General features: G+C 47.3%; 1 protein-coding gene across 2 annotated transcripts in view; it reads right to left on the reverse strand.

Annotated features, from left to right (window-relative positions):
• LOC119399679 (uncharacterized) overlaps window positions 1–13897 on the reverse strand; it is a 118234-nt gene that overhangs the window by 18754 nt on the left and 85583 nt on the right. Inside the window, exon 2 of one of the 2 annotated variants that reach the window (XM_037666500.2) lies at window positions 8488–8639. The exons of the other annotated variant lie outside the window; for it this stretch is intronic. Within the exon in view, the coding sequence (XP_037522428.1) occupies window positions 8488–8639 (152 nt within the window). The remainder of the gene's footprint in view (window positions 1–8487; window positions 8640–13897) is intronic. 2 annotated transcript variants of the gene reach the window in all.

Consider the following 13897-nt stretch of genomic DNA (forward strand, 5'->3'; position numbering starts at 1 on the left):
ACATCATGTCACGGTTCTCATGTTACCACCTGTTATTCATGTTCGTCATACAGCCGCGTCGCGCAATACCAATTTTGGTATATATCAAGCTAGGAAAACGGCCGCGAATATATCATGAGTGTGGCTGGCAAATCATGTCGTACATGACCTGGATGTCATGCTTCCATGTTACCACCTCTCATTTACGTTCGTCATGCAGTCGCGTCGCGCAATACCAATTTTGGTGTATATCACGCAAGCGAAATGGCCACAAATGCGCCGTGACCATGACATGTAAATCATGTAGTACATGTCATGCATGTCATGATTTTTATGTTACCATGTCTCATTTACGTTCGTCATACAGTCGCTGCGCGCAATACCAATTTTGGTGTACATCAAGCCAGCGAAGCGGCCGCGAATGCATCATGAGCGTGGCATGTAAATCATAACATACATGACATGCATGTCATGGTTTTGATCTTACGAACTGTTATTCATGTTCTTCATACAGTCACTTCGCGCAATACCAATTTTGGTGTATAACAATCTACTGAAACGGCCGCTAGCGCACCATGAGCGTGGCATGCAAATCAGGTTGTACATGACTTGCATGTCATGATTTTCATGTTACCACCTCTCACTTACGTTCGTCATACGGTCGTGTCGCGCAATACCAATTTTGGTGCATATTATGCCAGCGAAACGGCCGCAAGTTCACCATGAGCGAGGCATGTAAATCATGACATACATGTCATATATGTCATGGTTTTCGTGCCAGCACCTGTTATTCATGTTCTTCATACAGTCACATAGCACAACACCAATTTTGGTGGATATCAATCTAGCGAAACGACTGCGAGTGCGCCATGAGCGTGGCATGTAAATCATGTCATACCTGACATGCATGTCATGATTTTCATGTTATCACGAGTCAGGTGTGTTCTTCATACAGAAATGTCTCGTCATACCAGTTTTCGTATATATCCCTTTATTTAAACGGCCACGAGCGCCCAGAGACCATGTCATGTAAATCATGCTGCACATGACATGCGCGTCATTATTTGCATGTTAGGACTAGTCATTATGTTCGTCATGAATTCTTGTCACGTCGTACCAATTTTGGTGTATATGAAATTAACGGAACGGCCACAAGAGCCTGAGGTCGTGGAATGTAAATCATGCGGTTCATGACATGCGTGTCATGATTTTCATGATATGACCTGTCATTTATGTTCGTAGTAAGGCCATGTTATGACACACCAATTTTGGTATACATCCGATTAACGAAACGGCCAGGAGAGCACAATGTCGTAGGCGGCTAGATAGATAGATAGATAGATAGATAGATAGATAGATAGATAGATAGATAGATAGATAGATAGATAGATAGATAGATAGATAGATAGATAGATAGATAGATAGATAGATAGATACGCTCAAAGTCGCAGAAGTTCGCTAAGAAATGCTTCGCATTTAAAAACACAGAAGCCCTTGGTAGTCTTCGGTGATTCGATAGCGTACGCCTATCGAAGTCTCACGCGTACAGCCATGGTCAGGCCTGCGTAGAGCGCGCAAGCGGCCGGTTTTAGGGGCGAAGCTCCTTAAGCCGTGGGTCTGTCCATCCTCCGTTTGTTTGTAGCCTTGTAGTAGCCACCTCTAGCTCGTGAGAAGCGCGCGTTCTGGTGTGCAGTAGAAGAAGAAGACGACGTTGACGAGTGTTTTCTATCAAACTTTGTCACAAATTAGCGTGTTATAAAGCGCGCGCGCAGCCGCTTTCAAACTGCTACGAGACAGAACGGCGCGAACCGCTCGCCAAGAAGCGCGAAAAGACGAAAAAACAAGCATCAAAAGACGCCGGCGCGCCGCATCCTCCTCACCCAATCGAGCCAGGCGCAGACGACGCGATCAAACGCCCGGCAAATCCTAGATGTTTCTGGAAGGAAGGGGGGACGCATCCGTGCGCGATGCCGCCGCGATTCGAACATACGAGAAAGCTCTCGCCCTTTCCCCAGGCTTAGCTGTACTGCACGCAGAAGAAACATCCCGACGCTTCTAGAACCCAGGGGAGAAGGGATAAAAGCGTGCAATCGACGGTAGTGAGTAGTGCAGGCAGAGTAGTCAGTGAGCGAGGGTGCAGTCAGTGAAGGAGTCGAGAAGTCAGTGAGTGAAGGAGTGGCCCGGTGATGGTGAAGTTATGCGAAGTGTGGCTCCGTTAGCCAAAGAAGACGTGGTTATGATGGTGTGCGGTCGGCCGATCGTCAATTTGGAAGAATTGGATGACGACGCCGTGTGAGCCGTGACAAGTCACGACGACGGTTGAGCTACGACGATCAACGCTGGAGCTGGCGTGAGTGTTTCCTTGAAGAGAAGCATTCGATTACCGTCCAAGTATTGTGGACTGGATACGCCATTGTATATTCAGGACTTTAACGGTCATTGAATAGTTGTAATGCATGCGATTGCATTTGTAGCGTGTGATCTGTTTGTTTAGCTCCCGTTGTGTAAACACCATCTGAATTATATTGTGAAGCTGTAACGGGTACCAGCCGAGTGTGCATGTGTTAGTATTATTTGTATTGCCTTAACTGAGAATATATTTCGTTTTCGTTTGTGTTATCGACTCTCGGCTCTGACTCGGTCTTTGGACCACAACCGGCGTTCGCTGGCGCACCAAAGGACCAACTCTAAATTGTCCGCGCTTTCGTGGTGCGTTTTCGGAGGGCCGTGACGCCAGCCCTTAGAATCCGCCCGGCGATTGCCATCCCTATTAACGGGATTAGTGACAAACTTGTAAAGTTTCTATTCTGTAACCTCCTTTCTAAAGTATTCGAACATGTTATAAAACCACTCACTTCTTGGGCAATCCCCCGCAGTGGGTGTGAGCCATAGTTGAAGGCAAACAAGAACAAGAACAAGAACTCTCGTGCGTGTTCGCCTGTGTGGCATTTTTCTGCTTTACTGCGCGCGTTCTGGTATGCAGTAGAAGAAGAAGACGACGTTTACGAGTGACACTCTTGGCACGCTTTATCTTTAGCTCGGAGTCGCCAGATGGAAGACAAGGCTGTGGAACGGAGGGCACGGAAGGCGGCGGCAGCGCGCGCTCGCAGACAGAATCCTGAGGTGAGAGCCCGCAATGCCGAAGCTGCACGTCGACGCCGCGAAGCAGATTCCGCCGTTCGAGCCCGCGAAGCCGAAGCTGCTCGACAAGCTGCACGGCTGCGGCGAGAAGACCCCGCCGTTCGAGCCCGCGAGGCCGAAGCTGCACGGCTGCGGTGCGAATCGGATGTTCAAAATGTGAAGGACCATGAAGCGGCGAGAAAGCGCGCGTACCGGCAGGCAGAGCCCGAGGCTGTGCGAGCACGTGAAGTGGCTGCAAAACGCATCAGGCGGGCAGAAGGCGCCGACGCGCGCTTCCAGCGGGGCTTCCTTGATAATAGTTTCGGCCATAGTTGCGGTGTGTGCGACAGATTGTGGTTCTCAAACAATCTAGTCACAATATCTTCCATCATGAAGGACCACGCTCGCGCCAATGCCATCGCCGTGCTGCAGCGCGAGTTTGCTTCGCCCCACTCATCATCATTCACCACGTGGATATGCTGTGATTTTTTTGCTCTGCGGGGCGACACCTTGAGGCAGTTTCGGGCTCTGACGTGGTCAGCTTGGCTACTAGGCCGCACATGCTCCTGATACACCACGTCAGAGCCCGAAACTGCCTCTAGGTGTCGCCTCGCAGAGCAAAAACCGGCTGCTTGCGCGCTCTACACAGACGTGACCGCGGCTGTACGCGTGAGACTTCTATAGGCGTAGGCTATCGGATCACCGAAGACTACGAAGTGCTTCTGTGTTTCATGCCTTCAGGTAGTATGCAAGGAATTATTGGTCAGGTGCCAGCTCGTAAAAACATCACGTGCGACGTGATGCCAGCAGGAAGAAAAAAAGTGTTCCACACTCGTCGTCATGGCTAGGAGCGGCGCTGATTAACACTCTCCGGTTTAAATGTACAGATATAACCTATAAAGTGGACGGAGGGATGACCGCCGCCGTAGCTCAATTAGTAGAGCACCGGATGCGTTATTCAAAGGTTGCAGGTTCGGTCCCTGCCAGGGTAAAGTTGTATTTTCGTCCTATTTAATTTCTTCACATTTATATCGCAATTACTACAATAAATAACATCTCCTACACTTTCTTTGGCTTGATTGTCTGTTAGTTCTCATTAACAACAGACGCAAGAAAGACACAGACGACTGTCGTGTCTTTCTTGTCTCCTTTGCCCTGGTCAAAAGTGCGGTAGTTTGGCAGTAAGGGTCGCTTTCATTATTCAGTACATCACGCGCTCAGTTCGCGGGGTCGCGGTGGGGGTAAGCCGTACACCGCTTGCTTTGTGCTGATTAAAAAGATAACATGTCCTACTGCCTAAGTTGCTGTCATCTTTGTTCCTTCACCGCGAACCAATGACCGCGCCGATATCTGCTGGCGTCATTTCTCACTCATCTACTTGCGTATTTCGTTGCATGCGCAATGTGACCTGCCTATCTCTTCCATCTCACGCTAAGAAACTAAACAAGTCCTTCGGCTCAACGCCTCTTCGTTTTCGGTGCCGTCGTTCGTATTTCAATATCCCACGGTACGTTTCAACGAGAGAAACTACAAAAAGGTGGCTGATCCCTCTGTCATAAAAATTGGTATAACACGAAAGTGAAAGGTGTCGTCAAAGAAGTAGTTGAGTGTTTATAGGGCATTGGTATATAATAGCTTGTGCAATCTCTACTGTTGTTCGGCAGATATCGCACCGCTTGATGTTGACGCCTAGTGGCACATCTCCGTACCGACGACTAACGCCCATGTTAATTATTTAACCCTTGCGGTAGCTGAAGTTCTCAACATTACGTGGACACCGCATATGGTGAATTCTGCGCAAATATGGGGTCACCAAACACATAATAAACACTGATACTCGATACGCACTCCTTCAAAGCGTCGTGAAACGCGAAGAGAAACGCTACGCGCGTCGTGTCTTTCATCTAGCCTGGCTGTTAATTCTCACAAGGCGAGCGGGCATCGTGGTGCGACCGTCAGGCGAGCGTCGGAGAGCTATTTTTCGATATGGATGGATGCTATGAACGAGGCTTGGGCTAGAGGCACCACCACGCGGTGTGTAAAAGCGTTGACGAAATTACACTTCTATTGGAAAGCGCGCCAAATGGGACGGTCGTAGCAACGGCGCGTTTTTAGGGGCGAAGCTCCTTATAGCGGCACCCGTTCGTCCCTCGTAGCGTAGTATGTAACCAGTCTTACGCTTTGACCTGCAAGGTGGTGCCGGTGGGAGATTTTTTTTTCGAACCTGCTGGCACACACGTGACCATATGAAGAGGGGACGCTCATATCACCAATCCATCCATGAAAGAGCACTCAGAGAAAAGTGTACCCTCCGTTATGTGTTTGCCAACATCGCTTGAAGAATTGCCATATGATATATTTTTCCTCGTGGGTATGCACAGCTTATGGAAGACACTAATGCAAGATAGCAACGCAGAACCCACCACTTCTTCAAGCACAAGCTTTGTTCAAATGGCTATCCACCTGAAGGACTTTTAAGACGAACCAGACATTACACCATGTCTGTTGCATGGGCATGCGCAGATAAGTTTTCGTGCTTTCTTTCTTTTCCGCCGTTGTGCGTGTGTTCAGTTGTTAGTCGGCGTTTGTGGTGTCCTGACTTCTTTCTTCTGTCCGTGTTTGCACGCCCTGTCTTTTTAGGGGCGAAGCTCCTTATAGCAGCACCCGTTCGTCCCTCGTAGCGTAGTATGTAACCAGTCTTACGCTTTGACCTGCAAGGTGGTGCCGGTGGGAGATTTTTCCTGTGCGTTGTTGAACAATAAAAAATTCGCAGCGTTAGCTAAAAGCCGACTTCTTCTGTCTCTCATTCCCATTAGCAGCCATTCTTTACCTCCAAGGTAGTGCCTGGTGAGATTTCTCCTGTGCGTGATTAAACAATAAAAATTTTGTTCAAGACGCCGTTGATTGATGAAATAAACCAACAAAAGACGCCAGATGTTTTGTAAAAGCAAAACGAAAGAACGCCAGATGTTTCTAAAGCAAAACGAAAAGACGCCAGCTGCTTAACGAAAGACGCCAGATGTTTTCTAAGCAATGGTTTTCTAAACAATGAAAATTCACAGCGTACATGTAAAATTAAAGTGCGCTGCAAGTCGTCATAACTCATCGAACCTTTAGTATAAACGCGCCCGATCTCACGTCGGTGATGATGTACTGGGCAGAATTCACGGAAGATTCACGGTTTACCGATGAACCTCCGCAGCTTCGCCCACTCATCATCATTCACTCCGTGGATATGCTGTGATTTTTTTAGAATGAACACCGGACAGGTACCACATTTCGGTGAGGTGCTCGGCCTCACTACGTTTGCTCTTTCACACAATATGAACTCTCCCTGTTCTACCACACTTTATATTAACCGTCGAGTGTTTTATTAGTAACGATTGAGAGCTTATTGTCGCTACGTACGTGATTGTTCCATTCTATTTGTGCCCTTTTAATATGCATTCTTATACTCGTTTTAATAAATACCAAAGTCGTGCCCAAAATGCGGCCATGACTGATGTTCTTTCGACCACATGCTCTGGCTGTGCCCAACCCTTACTGCCTCTCCACCCTTCACGAAGGATCAATGGGAGGAATTCCTGAAGAGCAGCGATCTCCACACCCAACTCCAGGCCGTCCAGAGGGCCCACGACATCGCGTCGAAACTTGGACTTCCAGTCCCATCGTGGGCGGAGCCACCAACTTAATCTGGGGGCCTCCAGCTCCCCAGATTTGAGTTCCTCAGGTCTCCAATAAAGTTCTTGTCATGTCATGTCATGTCAGGAAAAAATGTTTGGCGGTAGCTCAGTGGTCTAAACGCCCGCCAGCCATTGTCGCGGACCGAGAGGTCGTGGGTTACACTCCTATCAATGGAACTTTTGTTGGGTTAGCTACACTTGCCTAGCCGGAGCCAATTTCGCGTGGATCGTCATGAGCCGTGCTGCGCATGTGCGAGGATCAGTGATGTCACACAGCTGGCTCACCGGAGCCGGCATCTCACGCACTCTCCGCCACCGCCGCGCGCGACTCGCCGCTGCTGGTCTGCGTGTTCGGGAGCAGTGGCGTCGTAGCCGCGGCGGACACACTGGCGCCGGCGCGCGCGCAGACTCCGCCACCGCCGCGCCCGACTTGCCGCTGCTGGTCTCCGCATTCGAGAGGAGTGACGTCGTAGCCATGGCAGACACACTGGCGCCGGCGCGCGCGCAGCTATTTGCCTTCGCTGTGCAGTCGCCGTCTGACACTGCGCTTGAGCCGCTTGATAGCGCCTCTAATTGGCGTTTGCAGGTGGAGAAGGAGAGCGCAAATGCTGCTCGACGGCGCAGAAGAGCCTAGAAGCTTATGTAATCGGATCCCGAAGTAGTTGCCTGGCAATTAGCGGTTCAGCGTACGAAGAATGAACAGAAGAAGGCTAATAATCCTAGACAATCTGGAAAGCTAAGAATAATCAGCTGAACCTTTGCTAACGCTACGTATATCCTGGCATAGCCGAGCTAAGCCACTGCACACTTTTTCTTATAGCTTTTTTTTTTCTTTGCGATTTGATGGCATTTATTTTGCTGACGTACTTTCGTGACGGAAATACATCATGAAAGTCTTGGTGGACCCCGGCATAAAACACTTTCGTGTTAACATGGGAACTAAGGCACCCATTTGTCACTGGCACAATATACATCATCACTTCATTCAGGGCAAAGCGAGCAGCGTCAGCTTGACCTACACCGTCCCGCCATCGGACTGGGCGCATGATGGACTGAATAAAAAAAGCGGCCCCAACCACCAAACGTGACATGTAATCAGGTATTCCGCGCCAGGCGGGTAAAAATACATGGCTGCGAGCGTGAAACGATGCGCACGCACAATGCAATGTCTCGACACGAGATGCTCAACGACGGAAAGCGCGGCGATGAAGCTTTTATCTTATATTGGTCAATTGTAGAGCGTCTCGACTTATTTTGTTGCCGGGTGTACAAGACATGCATGTCAAGCTAAGTCATGATTTGTTATTCACTTTTGTCACACAGATAGATAGATAGATAGATAGATAGATAGATAGATAGATAGATAGATAGATAGATAGATAGATAGATAGATAGATAGATAGATAGATAGATAGATAGATAGATAGATAGATAGATAGATAGATAGATAGATAGATAGATAGATAGACAAAACATAATCGCTGTCATCCAACTAAGAATTTATTGAAAAACGCACATGATATATGTCGGCATACTACAACACGTGATGTAGTATGTAAATTTTGGGATAAGTAGTTTTTCCAACTGCAGTGTATGTACCGCTTTTTTTCGTGTTCTGTATCAGCGTCATTTTTTTATAGCGCAATCTAAACAATGTTTTGCCATCGATAATTCCTCATTAACAAAGATGTCCAAAAATACTCACTATGTCCCGTTTTGTTTGTAGTCGTTGTCAAAAACATACGACGAATTCGTAAGACTTTTCTTATGCCAACGTACACACGTTCGATTAGGAGCTTCAGGGGTGTCTTGGTAACTTTGATTATACAGCCAAATCGCATCCGTTGTATTCAGTGCCTGCGAAAAAATCATCGATGTGTTAGGACCTTAAGTACCAAGGGAAGCAGCGCCAGTTAACAAGCAGACGCACACTCATGTGTGCGTCTGCTTGTGCGACTGCCACACAGCAACAGTTTACACAACAAAAATTTCTAGTTATTTGCTGAAATCTAGAGCATTCGGACGCGCTTGCCGTCTACAGTAGCGTTCCCCAGGGAACTCCTTAGAAGACACTTTATATGAGGCCGATATATTTATTGATTCGTTTATTGGGTAAATGTCATTTATTGACACAAAGCAATTTTAAAAACGGTATTGTAACTAATGCATCTAAACCCCTAGCCTGAGGTTAGTTGGAGTTCATCCAAGTGTAATTATAGACAAGTGCAAGTTAAATTCATGCAGGTGCACTCAGTGGCTCGAGGGCGCCTTGGTAAGTACGCATGCGTGCCATATCGCGTGTCTTGGCTTTCGAACAGGAGGAGCATTAAATATTACCATAACCGAGGTAGAACCCATCTGGTGTTTTACATGTTTACTCGCATTATCCAACATACACAGCGCATACTCAAGATAAGAACGCTGTAACCATGCCTTAGGTAGCTGTAACTTCACGCCAGAACCTCTTTGCTATTGCCCACGTGTAAAGTTACTGACGTTGGTCTATTTCTCCACCTCGGTGGCATGAGAATGCGTGACACGGGGTAATTTAGGAATATTTCATATGTTTTCAATCGTTCACCAAACCATGTCATGCAGATGCTGCGCCCGCTGAACGTCAAGCAACTTTCAAAGACGTCACAAAGTGGTTTACAAATATGTGGAAGGGAGTTCAGTACGACTTGTAGAACAAGAACACATTTTAATAATATCTCAAAAACGTCAAAAGAACGAAAATACCAAGCGGCAGAGAAACGCAGTTGAGACAGCGCCACCACCGACCTCATTATTCCAAAATCTAAAGGTTATCTTGCGACGAAACATGTCTCAAAGAGGTATTTCGCAGTAGGTGACGAACGCGCCTTTGCAGACACGAAAACGGGTGAAGAAGCTAAAGAGTCTGTTCTTATTAGCATTATTAATATATTCTAACTTCCTATAATTCATTTTCACATGTGTCCACTTTTACCTATAAATTATTCGTTTCTTGGCCAATCCCCCAGAGTGGATGTGAGCCATTTATAAAGGTCATCATCATCATTTGAAACCACTGAATTGTCCGAATTTATCCTCTTGCTTTCGTATCCCTATCATAAATTCCCTCTGCATAACAAGTAATATTGGTAAATTAAGATATATTTCATTTGTGCTCCTCGCTATTTTAGTTATCTGCCCCAATCACGCAGAGACCAGTTAGGTTCATCATGTTCTCTTTCCGTCGACCTAAAATATTTGTTTTTATTGGCGTTCTTCCCATCAATCTTATACCACTCCAAAACGTTGTTGTGACCTAATATAGACGTCTTCCGTGACCTAATAATAAGACGTCTTCCAAAACAAGTCTAGAAGAAGCGTTGCCGCGCCTGCTTACACTGGCTGTGTCCGCAACTCTAACCTCACAACCGCATGTAGTTGTGCACTCTTCAATCTTATTTCTTTTTCTGAGCATGTGTCCCTAACCTGTCACTCCCGCGAGGTTCGGTTTGGCCGATATATATTCGACCACAGAACAAGAGAATTGCATAAATCACCCCTCTGGAGCACTTAACAAAGGCCTTTTCATGCCTAGTACAGCAGCCTCGTCTACTTTTGAAGCATACACGAGGGCACAGCCGGCACAGCTACGAGAGCTTCTTGGGACGACAATAAAGTCGACAAGGGTACCAATATGGGCTTGTTGGTTCATCGTAAACGGGCTATTAGCATTCAAACTATTAGCAAAGAAGAAGTAGAAGAAGAGGGCAAAGAAGAAGAGGGCAAAGAAGAAGTACGAGACGAACACAAGCGCTTGTGTTCGTCTCGTACTTCTTCTTTGGCCTTGTGTCTTCCCGCGCTATGCTAATAGCTTCTTGGGAGTAGCGAAAACAAGAGGTTTACCATGCCGGCTTGCCACATTCTAAAGCTTGTGCGACACTACTTTAGGAATTTTTGCGCAACCGCCTCTGATTACACGTGCTCTTTTTATTTCCGTATGCGCATACGTGACAAGCTGCCCTAATAGCGTTTTTTGAAGGAAACCATCCGTAGCCTTGACTTATCCGCATATTTCGCAAAAACACATCTTGCATATTAAAATTGTATAAAGCAACATCATCAATAGAGTTGTGCATTGCCTTGTGTATCTTTTTCGGACCTTTTTTTTTGTTTTTTTTTTTGTTGTTGTTGCCTCCTATGGATTGTGTTTCATCCTTTACAGTTTATCTTGTGTAGCTGTGTTCATTGCTTGACGAGAATGATGACACTAGAAATTGTATAACTCTAAAGATATGTCATTTAAATTATTTTGCGGATTCTATGTTCTTTTTCACTTGTATATGTTCACAACCCTTTTGTACTCACACTTGTATCCCCCCCCTATGTAATGCCCTCTTGGGCCCTTAGGGTACTCGTATAAAAAAAAATAAAAAAGTACATATATGTTGAACCTTATACGTAGCGTTTGCCCTCGTCTCCTTCTTTGTGTTGCTTGTCGTTTTGTTTATTTGCGCTGATTTATTTCAACCAGTTAAGTCTGTATCAAAGAAATAAATTCTACATACGGTAGGAAAAACCCGCGAGTCCCTGATGCATTCTCCTCGGACGAGACGAAAGCGAAAGCCATCATCTTTTTTTTTCTTCACAGTCGATCTATTGATCGTCCCCCGCGCTCCTCCGAAACCTTTTAGCACCTAATGTGGTTTGGCACTGCCTCCAGGATCGGAGGCATTGCAAGCGCCCTGCACCTCACCTGGTTTTGACTGCCTCCGTGATAGGGCCACTTTTGACCAAGCAATGACATGTGATGACCTCACCGCGTGACATCATAGTGACGCCATGATGATGATGAAAACATTCCTTTATTAAAATTTAAAGAAAACGGGGAGGGTCCCTATTCCGGGACTCCTATGGCAACCTCTGCGATAGCCCGGGCCCGCTGGACGAGCGCCCGACAGACCTCGGGGGCGCCTTCGCGAAGGATGCCTTCCCACTGCTCTGGGGTACGGGTGGACCGAAGGATTGGTGGGAGGGGAGGGAAGTAGGCAGCGGTGCACTCTACGGTGACGTGAAATGTTGTGGGGATGGCGCCACATCCTGGACGACGTCACATATTTGGGTTCTCTGTGACGTCTTGATGATTTCATATGGTGACGTCATCAAGTGGTGATGTTTTTTTTTTTTTGCTCATGACTCATATTGACGCCGCCTGTGAGGGACGCCGACGACGCCGACGTTCAGTTTTCGAGTTTGATGAGTCAAGTAAGGCTTTCGCCTTAATAATTTGCGTAGCGCTGCGGACCGCCGTTACACATCAGTTTAACTCTCCCTGCCTAAATCCTAGTCTTCGACGTTAGTACATTCAGTTATACATGCAGCATCGAACATTCGAGCCTAATCGCTGGCGGCAGCGTTAGTTCGAGAATCAACTCAGCTGTTAGCGTTTGCGCGATCAGGCTTAACAGATGATCCTAAAATAACTTCGGATGTTCTAAGACATTCTGGCGCGGTTTGCGCAAGGCAGCAGCTACGCGTGCAATGGGCCGTATACATAAAACAGTAAGAAAGGAGCGTGTGGGGCTTTGCCCTCCTTTGAAAAGGCATCGTTCCGATGCTTGTCATGCAACATGGAAGGGGGAATAAAACAAGTGCATACACAAAGGAAGAAGAAGAAGAAGAAGAAACATTTATTTATGTCATGCCTTGGAGTGGTTAGGGTGGGTGGTGCCCCTCTTCCAGGGCCCCACTGGCTACAGCGGCTCGCCGGGCCTGGTCAAGGGTCGCCAGTTGGCTTCCCATTTCCAGTTCCGCGAGCCGCGCCTCCCACGACCAATTCAGGGAATCGTTACACAGAGGCGAGATGGCAGCCTCCGGACGTTGTGTGCAGGAAGTGCAAATGCAATAAGTAAAAGAAAGAAAGTACAATATTAAAGCAAAATACAGTCCTCAGGTACGCTAACGCGCATAAAACGGCTTAAGGCGCACGACATGCATGGACAACTTCAGGTCGTGCACGGCGCCTTTGAGAGTTCATAATGCCGTCCGGGATAACCTCGTAGTCTAGAGAGCCGAGACGTAGAAGCACTTTGTATGGCCCGAAGTATCGCCGAAGAAGATTCTCGATAAGTCCCCGTCGGCGTATCGGTGTCCAGACCCACACACGGTCACCGGGTTCGACGGGTCACCATGTGACGTCGTCGAAGATTATAGTGACGGCTGTCGACCCTCTGCTGGTTCTTGATGCGCAGGCGGGCGAGCTGTCGGGCTTCTTCGGCGCGTCCATTGCACGCGTAGCCGCTGCCTTGCGCAAGCCGCGCCCTAATGTCTGGGAACCTTCCAGATTATGTTAGAATCTTCTTATAGGCTTGAGCGTGAAAACGCGAGCAGCTGAGATTCTACTAGAACTAACGCGGCGACCAGCGATACTGCTCGAATGTTCGATGGCGCATGTGTAAATGCCGACGCGCATTGCTGCAGATCAGTTTTATCGACGACCGACGTTCTGTTCGCCGCTATCAGTGTACAGTGTGTATTGCTGTAGTGTGACCTTGCGTTTCCCGGCCACAAGTTCGGCCAAATAAATAGTTTAGTCTAGCCCGCCGACTGCTGCCTTCGTCGACGTTACAACCCTGTGACAATATCATTTTTCGTTATCTAATATTTTGTTGCAAAGCTGACAGCAACGCACCTAGTCCAGATATCTTAATTCTGATTAAATTTCTGCACAGCAAACGTACATGCGCGCGCACACACACACGTACACACGCACATACATACCCGGCATAACACAGTACTGCCACCCGAATCCACTGAATCGTTCACATAAAAAATAACCTTGTCTCACATTAATTAGGTCGTCCAATGGTGCGCTGTACACGTTGATGAAGAGCCCAAAGAGGAAGAAAGGCATTACAGCCCGCATAGCTTCGCGTGTAGATGACGGACACGTATCAGGCTCTGTATTCGGTGAGCTGTCATTGGGCACCTATGGTTGTTATATATCTAGCTCCAGCGCACAACTGCTGACTTCTTGTGTCCGATTTATTTAATTACGGTTTAAAATTTCCTTCCTCCTCGAAATCTGTGTGGGCGCTTAGGGAACAAAAGCACTGCACGCATTCATTTTGCTTATGCAGTTTACG

Source organism: Rhipicephalus sanguineus, chromosome 7 (genome assembly GCF_013339695.2).
Source record: "Rhipicephalus sanguineus isolate Rsan-2018 chromosome 7, BIME_Rsan_1.4, whole genome shotgun sequence".
NCBI lineage: Eukaryota > Metazoa > Arthropoda > Arachnida > Ixodida > Ixodidae > Rhipicephalus > Rhipicephalus sanguineus.